Source organism: Adiantum capillus-veneris, chromosome 15, assembly GCF_014529385.1.
Source record: "Adiantum capillus-veneris isolate H3 chromosome 15, ASM1452938v2, whole genome shotgun sequence".
NCBI lineage: Eukaryota > Viridiplantae > Streptophyta > Polypodiopsida > Polypodiales > Pteridaceae > Adiantum > Adiantum capillus-veneris.
In genome coordinates this window covers 8,738,895-8,748,358 of record NC_140945.1, presented here as the reverse complement: position 1 = coordinate 8,748,358, position 9,464 = coordinate 8,738,895, and the positions used below count along the sequence as shown (strand labels likewise).

Here is a 9,464-nt window from a genome sequence, read left to right as displayed (position 1 = left end):
CTTTTGGTCTCTCTTGTTTTTGTCCTAAGTGTCCTTTCGTGTTTTTCCTTCTATGGTTCCTCCTCCGACTCAGATTGCCTATTGTTTAGTTGATTGTTTATTTTTCTCCTTGCTCCCTCCTCATCATCGTCGTCATCATTGTCAAAATCAGACGTCTTAATTTTCCTCATCCTCATCCTCACGTATCTTGAACTGTACTACATAGGCTTTTAACCTCACTAGGCTTTGGAGGTGACATCATATAATTAAACAAAGACATTGCAAGCTCCTCATCCTTACGTATTTCGAGCTATACTACATAGGCTTTTAACCTCACTAGGCTTTGGATATGACATCATATAATTAAACAAAGGCATTGCAAGATTAAATGTAACTAGTAGCAATTGTACAACGAAGCACCTTCTATTTTAAAATTTTCCATTTAGACTACCACATTGTTGCTCAATCATAAGCATAAAAGCCAAAACACCAAATACATGCAAGTTAACATCAGTAGGGCACTTCTTGCCATGAGAGCCTCCATAGGCATATTAGATTGCACCACCTTATGGAACCATACACATGGCAGAAGAAGATCCAAAATACATGTGATAATAACCATATGGTGTACCACCATTGTAACAAGTTCTTTTTCCTTCACCAATGCGTATAGCTACACATGGGGTCTTATCCCATGGCTAATACATTAAAACTGCTTTGCTGTACACACCATGCATGATCATTAATCAAAGCACCAAACACATAATCTTCAAAGATGTCCTCATGCTACCGGTTTGGGAAAGGCTATGTTGTGTCACTTTTGTGAAAGCTAGGCATGTCTGGCTCAAAATTGCATCTCAAAAGCTGATCACAATCTGTTACACAGATCCCAACCATGCAATGCGCAAAGGTTGCGACGTACTTAACTCAATGCAACAATTACATTCCCATCACACCAACATAATGAACAAAGAATTTATCATTAACATGATAAAATTCATCATTAAGTTATCCTTAACAGGGCACAGACAATGGCCATGAATCATTACAATTCCTTCATAGAGATAAGGTATCTGATGTGTAAATATACTTCCAATAGCATTAGTGATGCTAAAAATGGGCCTGAATCATGCACCATCCTCTCCAATTTTACATGAACAATTATATGTACTACTTGAAAGAGAGCAATGCATGCTTCTTTGCACCTCTAGCATCACATTTTCTCTACGTCCCATGTAGCCAAAGATTTCTCCATAGTACTTAGAATTCTTTTAGCCTTCATTGTCTTGCCTAGCTGGTAACAAATCATTACTTTTGAACAATATGTATGATTCTTTGCATCACAGAGTGAGCTAGTTACTAATTTCCCACTAGATAGTTCAGTCATATCTAAATAACCATCACCAATCCACAAAACAAATAACATGTCATATCAGCCCACTATCACTGATTGGCCATACCTGACATATCCTCACATATCCAATCACTACAAAAGGAAATGCTACAAACATGACATTTTTGATTGGTTTGAAATTTAAATCAGTTCAAACTTCCATAAAAATTGTACTGTTCCCCATTTTGAAAAATAAATTATTTTGGAAGTTGGTTCTCAAAGACCTTTAAAGGATTATATTCTGGTACATTTCTAGAATGCTCTTAGAAGTTTAACACATTACTTGTTTTCTTCATTGAGTGGGGATGCTTTCAATCACATGCTTGTTCACCAATAGGTATAGACAATAAAGTCAAATCCTTGCTCTAGTTTTCCTTTTAAGGAAGGTTGTTAAAACATTTGAAGATGTCCATCAATCAAATTACAAAACACGATGCTCTCTCTTGCCAGCATGTTTCAGTTCTGTGGTACGATAGCAAGCAACCTCATTAGGTTGTCGTATTAGTGCAAGCCTAACTCTACAAAAGTGGTTACCTGCTCTACAAGCTGAAAAGGGCTTTATTATGGGAAAACACACACATTTTTTTTTTTGGGGGGTTTTTTCGACACACCATAGGGCCCACAGGGGGAGGTGCGTATCCCTTCCAAATATTAGCCACGTTACATGGTCGGGCAAGGGCCGCGTACCATCGGGCAAGAGCCACGCGTAGGCATCACCATGGCCACCATTGATGCACCACATGCTGGGAACGACGGAGAGAACTCGTAGCAACCAGCTAGGAACCTCCTCCTCGGGTGACCCACCCCAAAAGGAGGATGCACTCGAGTGTCCAAGGGTAAGAGCCCTAGCAACATGAACACCAGGTGAGCACAAGGTGTCCCTCTAGAGTGTGACCCAACAGGGGCTTTGAACCCACAACCCGTAGGTTGAGAGGCCAAAGCCTTACCGTTAGACCAACTCTTTGGGGACAAAATACAAACATGTTAATGTCAGCAATTTTGTAAGCCAGGCTAATATAATAACTACACAATCAGAAATGCTTTACACATGCTGACAGCTACAGGGGAATGCTTTGAACTTCAATCTTTTGATGGATCATCTATTAGTGTTTGAAGCAGTGTGGTGCCATTGATAAGCTTGGTTGTTGCAACTATCATATCATATTTCATCCCTTCCTGCTTCCCATGTCAAAGAGCACAACCTCATTCTTAAAACAACATTCGCAGAGCTTCACCATCCTCTTAACATCTTTCACAGCTTTGCCTTACCTGTGCACTCAAAAACCGAAGCGCTGAAATCTCTGCAAATGTAACTCCTCCAATGAACATGACTAGCACAAGCAACCGTCTTCCATCTCCAACTCCACCATTCTCCTGCCTAGAGAAACAAAGTAACAGCTTAAACACAAAACGCACAATCGCCATGACCAAAAGCAAATACTGCACCGAAAGTCCTGATGCCCTATTTACTGAAGGCTCACCTCTCTAGGCCACTTGTTTCTTGTGGAGGTTCAACAACACTTTCATTTGTCTGAACAAAGGACCACAATGAGTCATAAGACATGGGTTATAAAGAGCTCAACATGTGGATGCTAGTATGCCCTACCTGAGACCATTCTAGATGTGGTCCTGGAAGCAGTTTCAAGGCTGCCTCAATAGAGCGCCTGAAGAGATTATTTTCTTAGGTTGGAAAGAAACACTTTTTTTCTTTTCTAATGTAGAGTTTGATATCAGACGTACCAGCCACGTTTGAGAGCAATCTCAACTATTCTCACACTGAGAGGAGCGTATCCCGAGAAGACGTATGCAATGTCGTTGGGGCTACAACATAGAGTTGCTAAAGAGAAACACTTAACATTTAAAGAAGTAAAGAACAGAAACAACGAGAAAGTTACTTTGCATCATCGACGTCTTCTACTACAAGCTTCAGTGCCTTAATAAGATGAGGCCAAACATTGTTTCTTCCCTCCTGCATTAAGTTGAATAAGCTTGAGTTCAAGCTATGGCAGCAATTGGTTAATGCATGTTGATTTGGATCAAGAAAACCTGCTTCTTTAGTAGACCAGCTTTCTCCAAGTTACTAAGCAAAATCAAGTACTCAAAACCATAGCTGTGAAGCAACTCCCTCCTGTTAACACCACACAAAAGATAGAATTTAAAAAACAAGAAAGAAAAATATGATGAGTAAAACAGACTCTCTCATGCCTTGGCGTCTCACTCCAATTATATGTGCATCCATGTGATACATTTCAGCCAAGGGATGCCCTTGTTGCTTAGAACCTCTTGCATGATCACAAATGAGTAGCCTTTGACTACGACAAAGACTAAAATTTACTAGAAAAAAATACATCCGGAACACAACGCATCCACACACGTTGTTTGAGCACACACTTTCTTTCGTTAGATCGCACAATTTTTTCCCTCTAATTCATGAAAGAGCAGGTGTCCCAGACCAAAACAAATGGAGCCTCTCTACATGGGATCACATCTTCACCCTGAGCAGAGAGAGGAAGCAAAAACACAAAGCCATCAGCTGTAGCTTCATTCTTGCAGTTTGACCCCATAGTTGACATGAAATGATATCTAAATAATCGAAGCTCTTGGACTTTTTCCCTTTATTTGATATCCATTTTTATGACATTGTTTGGTAAGAGGGGATGGGGGAATGTTAATAAATGGAACCAAAACAAGAGGAAAAGTGAAAGGGAGTTTTTCTTGTAAAACAAGATGAGGGAAGGGCCCATAGTGTGTGGGCTTTCTAAGACCTTTCATGCAATGCCTAGAAACAGACTTATGATCAGACTGCAAGCTCTTGACGTGTCCTTGGAGATGATAGTGGAGTATCATAGCTTTGGGCCAAAGCATGGTGCTGAGATGGTCTAGCTTGACGTTACTATTAGTATTAAGCAAGGGTGCCACTGTCACTGCCACTAGTTAAGACTGTAAAGTGATAACCTGGCAGATTCCTCGCAAATTTATGCATTGCTTTACCTCTTTATATACTCACAATGTTACATCACCAGCATGTGGGATGTATTGGGAGAGTTTCACACTCAAAAACACGCTGCCAGTGAACCTATGTAAGATGGTTGTCACCGTTTGTGATTGCTATTACATGGTTCATCGTAGATGCGATCAAGTCATGGGGACCCTATCCTCAACTTGTCAAGACTCTTCCCGAAAGAATGTGCCTCTTCACTGAATAGCAGCACTCCTGTGATGATCCACTACATTCCTTCTCCGACTGGTTGTGTCTCTTGATTGACTGCTTGCACTATTTGCTACCGACATGTCTAGTCATGATTGGATCTGTCTCTTCATATGTGTGTATTTCATCTCCTTTACAAGGGAGCACTTGTATCACTTTGTTCAAGCAATTAAACAATGGATCTCTAGTTCGCCTCTTATACTTAAGTTTTGTTCTCAAGTTCAGAGTCTTTCAGTCATGCAGTTTGGATAAACACAGGGTTACCCTAATTCCTCACAATGGTCTTTCCATGTACAAAGAAGATGATAGGGGATGCAAGCGCTGTTACCAGGGGTAAGCCAAATTACTATTGCGTACTGTTCATCAGTAGGGTAAAACTAACTTGTCTCATGACGGTCTAAACCCAAGTCTAAGCCCCCAAGTCACGTTCCCTTTTGGTGGGTGAACAATCCAACACTCCGCGAATTCTGCTTCACATGATAGGAAGAGACAATATTGAAGGGTCAAAAAGCAACATCACCATGAACACCTGGCTGCCACAGGCTAGTTATCCCTGTGGTAAAACTTTTATGACACCTCTAGCTTCAGAATCTAAAAGATCAAAGGATTGATAGGCCATGCTTTCACAGTTTGTATCTGTACAAAAAATTAAAGTCAAATGAGCTTTTACCCTGTTGTCCCATACAAGAGTTTTAATCTCGTTGAGCTCATCTTAGGACACCTGTGCTATAAGAAACCAAAAGCCAAAATGGGATACTTGTGCTTTAAGGTTGATGAGACTAAGTTGACATGCCACTCTCTGTAAGGGGATCTTGGAAGTGTCCTTGACGGCATTCACTCTTCAGCATAGCCAATGCCGCACGAACTCTAGCTGCTCTTTCCACCATTGCTTGTATGATGCAAAAAATATCGATAGGGTAGCGAATGTCTCCCTAGGTATACATATGATCGGGCTACCTCCACCAACGGCCTTTAATTTGCAAGCACTGCAGCCTAAAGCAAAAGCTATCATACAATGGCGCCTCCAAAAGCTCTGTAATAGAAGCTGATGCACAAAAGTCAATTGCTTTCAATTTTGATGCCCAAAAGCTACCACACCAGCCTGTCTGTATAGTTTCCACATCGCCGCAGATCCTAATTCATTTATGGGCAGCTTTGGACAGATTTTGGTCCTTTGATCCGGTGCTGGTTTGGGTTGACTCCCTCTCTTCAGGTCCAGTCCATCGTCATACCACATCATCGAGCTATGACACTCCTGCACCTACTAAGGCAGCCAGGTTTTGGTCTATGACCCCGATGGTCTCCTGAAGGTGATTTTTCTCCCCACAGTTGGCGATGGAGGGGGGGGGGGGGGGGGGGGGGGGGGGGGTTTGGGTGCAGCGAGTAGAGTACACGAGGCTGCCAATCAGTGTTTTGTCTGCCGTCAGATGGGGCATCTGGCGAAGGCTTGTCCTCATCGGAGAGGACACTTGTCATCTGTAAGGGGATCTTGAAAGTGTGCTTGATGGCATTCATTCTTCAGCATAGCCAATGCCGCACGAACTCTAGCTGCTCTTTCCTCCATTGCTTGTATGATGCAAAACAATATTGATAGGGTAGCAAATGTCTCCCTTTGTATATATATGATTGGACTACCTCCACCAACAGCCTTTAATTTGCAAGCACTTCAGCCTAAAGCAAAAGCTATCATAGAATGGCGCCTCCAAAAGCTCTGTAATAGAAGCTGATGCACAAAAGTCAATTGCTTTCAATTTTGATGCCCAAAAGCTACCACATCAGCCTGTCTGTATAGCTGCCACATCGCCGCAGATCCTGATTCATTTACGGGCAGCTTTGAACAGATTTTGGTCCTTTGATCCGGTGCTGGTTTGGGTTGACTCCCTCTCTTCAGGTCCACTCCATTGTCATGCCACATCATCGAGCTATGACACTCCTGCACCTACTGAGGAAGCCAGGTTTCCTACCATCCGGGATTTGGTCTATGACCCCCATGCTCTCCTGAAGGTGATTTTTCTCCCCACAATTGGCGGGGGGGGGGGGGGCGAGTAGAGTGTTTTGTCTGCCGCCAGATGGGGCATCTGGCGAAGGCTTGTCCTCGTCGGAGAGGACACTTGTCACAATGACATGGCCCAAAATCACCATACAGAGCCTGCTCGAGCAAAGCCTGAAGGCATAGTCCTCGTGAGAAGAGCTACCTACAAATCCTAGTGGGAATTGGCGCAATTCCCGCGATCATAAGGACTGATGCTGTGGCACGTACAGATAATGCTGATGTGGCAGCGTACCGATCTGAGTTTTTATGCTAAGGTTGCTTTTTGGGCACCGGTGGGTTTTACAGCAAATGCTTTAAGAGCTTTTGTGCACAGTTGTAACATATCAAATGCTTTGAGTGCTTTTGGGGGCCAAGTGCCTATAAATAAGAGGCCAAGGTACCAACTCAGAGCAGATTGTGTGTGTGGTCACACTAGAAAGTTGCGACCGCGACGTTTTATAAGATAAAGAAAAATTGCAAGAGGCGCCTAATTAAGGGGCCAATACAAAAGTAGAACTCCACCACTCTTTGTCTCTTGTCCAAAAGGTTATTTCTAGTCCAGTTTGTTGTTTTCACTTCAGTTACGTGTTGTTGTAGTGTGATTCTACCACCTTGTCAAATGAATTGCCAGTTTTAATGGTATCAGAGCTCCAACAAAGGTACTCAAAATAAACGGATCCAAAACTCCAACAAGCGATTGTGAAAGCATCTAAACATCATGAAGGAGAGGAAAGTCTGAGGAAGTAGAAGTGGAAGAAGAAGAAGATGAAACAGGACGGACACCACGTGCCAACTAAAAAGAATAGAGTGAGACAAACGTTTAGCACTTAAAAGAACTGAACAGAAAGACGGAGAGAATCTAAAGACACGGAGTGGCAATGTCCCCTCCCCAGACTGCAATGGCCCCATCGATGGTGCCCCTTTCCGTATTTCTTTATATTGCTTCAACAAGGTACAACTCTGTGGCTCTGCTCTGCTTCTATTTAAAGGCCCTAGGTCCATCCAAAAGTAGTTACATGAAAAGAGATAGGTTCTAAAAGCATATGGTCGAAAATCTGCGCCCCAAAACCTGCCAGCGGAAATCACAGAAATCCATACAACTGCCACATCCATGTCAATGCAAATTGCGCACGTCTGTACAACAAGCCACTTCATCATCATCTACACAAAATTTGGGGTAGTGTGTGTGCGTGTCCTGCTTTATTTAAGTTTGGGCCCCTTGGCCAAGGTTCATTAACTTGGTTAGGAGTTAGGGTTTTTAATCCTTACCCATTATAATAAAAGGCCACTCAACAACCCTCTCTTGTAGAGGTGGTTGTAGCCCTATGGGCAGTTTCATTAACTAATAAAAGGATCTTTTTCTCGGAAAAAAATAAATAAAAGGCCACTGGACAAGAAGCTGCAAGTTGGTAATTCCTTCTTCTTCAGATTCTACAAGGGTTTTGGCCCCTCGGCCGGGATCTGCAAGTTTGCTAAGGTTAAGCTCGGGGAGTCCTAACCCTTTGGGTCTTCAGTGGCTCAACACGTCAACAGTTGGTGACCTCCCCCCTTCTTGAAAGAAGAGTAATCTTCCGCGATTATATCTGCAAGACTCAAGTTAGATAAAAAATATTCAAGGGTCATTCAGTTTCCTAATTCCATATCGAAGCTCTTGATATCCTAGTGTAGCAAAATAAACCATCACACCTAAACCGCGCTGATCTTTAGAGGGGTGTCTTGATGGACTAAAGTTACATATCCAGGCAATCTCACACAATTAGGAATCTTCAGTGATTGACACATCACGATGCAACACATATGCTTACATATGCATGTTTCAAGACACAACAAACAGTGCCGCTCAGCACTCCTCCCAGACAGACGATCTTAGGCATGAAGATCCTCAACGACTACCTCCTGCAAATAACCTAAAAAGGTCCGAGCCATGAGCTTAGAGGACTGATACAACCAAACGCTCCACAAACCTTAGCCTGTGTTGCTTGGAGGCTCCAAATACAACTAAACGCTCCCCATACCATCGGCCTATGTCGTTCAAAGGTTTCCCATCGTACAACTAAACGCTCCCTAGACCAATCGAGTGCGTCGTTCAGAGGTTTTCCAACATACAACTAACGCTCCCCAGACCACCGATCTGCGTCATTCTATTTCAAACAAAGTTCAAGGAGTATCTAATACGATTCAATTTTAAAATCATTCAAGATTGGTTTCTGTCAGTCAAACTATAAGGACGACTAGCTTGTCGCTTTGCTGCAAGGTGATGGTGTGGTTCCGAATGTTCGCATCGTTCTCGTCGTGCCAAGGCATGCCAATAGAGCATCACAATTGCCCAACTTCATGAAGTGAAAATTTGCTTTGCCATGGTACCCTTAGATGGTGACCAAAAGAGAGCGGTACAACAGTTTGAGTTGACCCGGAGGCTAGCTCAGCTTCAAGTTCTCCAACGAGTTGAGCGTACTCAAAGTCCATCTGTTTCAAGAATTCATGATGGATGAAATTCTAGATGGATCCTGGGTCGAAGAAGATAAGTAGCTTGAAGTCATTTATCTTTCCATAGGCTTTAATAGTTCGTTGGAACCTTCCAGAGCAATGCCATAAATGTCAGAGACAAGTTCTAGAGACGTATCAATAATTGAACTCCACCATTGCATAGCATTATTTTTTAGGAATCCCGCAGCTCGAGAGATTTTTGATTCTTTTGTGTAGTTCCCCAAGGCATAGATGTTGTCAAAATTGTTGCAGGAACTGCAAGGCTTTCTTTCTATCTTTTACTCCAGAAAAGTGAAAAATTTCACTGTAGTTTTCCATCCTTGAAATCTTTTGGTTGATTTGGTGCAACCCCAGGATGCAGACTC

The 9,464-nt window shown here is 42.6% G+C and overlaps 1 protein-coding gene across 2 annotated transcripts in view; it reads right to left on the bottom strand.

Moving 5' to 3' along the window:
* Window positions 1-1,621: 1,621 nt before the first annotated feature.
* The window catches only part of ATVPS33 (Sec1/munc18-like (SM) proteins superfamily), a 191,046-nt gene continuing 183,203 nt past the window's right edge, over window positions 1,622-9,464 (bottom strand). The window contains exons 16-22 of one of the 2 annotated variants that reach the window (XM_086530014.1): window positions 3,419-3,500; window positions 3,268-3,341; window positions 3,113-3,193; window positions 2,979-3,036; window positions 2,854-2,903; window positions 2,642-2,750; window positions 1,622-2,217 (exon numbers count right to left, since the gene is read on the bottom strand). In XM_086530014.1, the coding sequence (XP_086386140.1) occupies window positions 2,149-2,217; window positions 2,642-2,750; window positions 2,854-2,903; window positions 2,979-3,036; window positions 3,113-3,193; window positions 3,268-3,341; window positions 3,419-3,500 (523 nt within the window). In that variant the 3' untranslated portion in view covers window positions 1,622-2,148. Of the gene's footprint in view, window positions 2,549-2,641; window positions 2,751-2,853; window positions 2,904-2,978; window positions 3,037-3,112; window positions 3,194-3,267; window positions 3,342-3,418; window positions 3,501-9,464 lie in introns of both variants that reach the window. The other variant, XM_086530013.1, reaches the window with a different exon arrangement.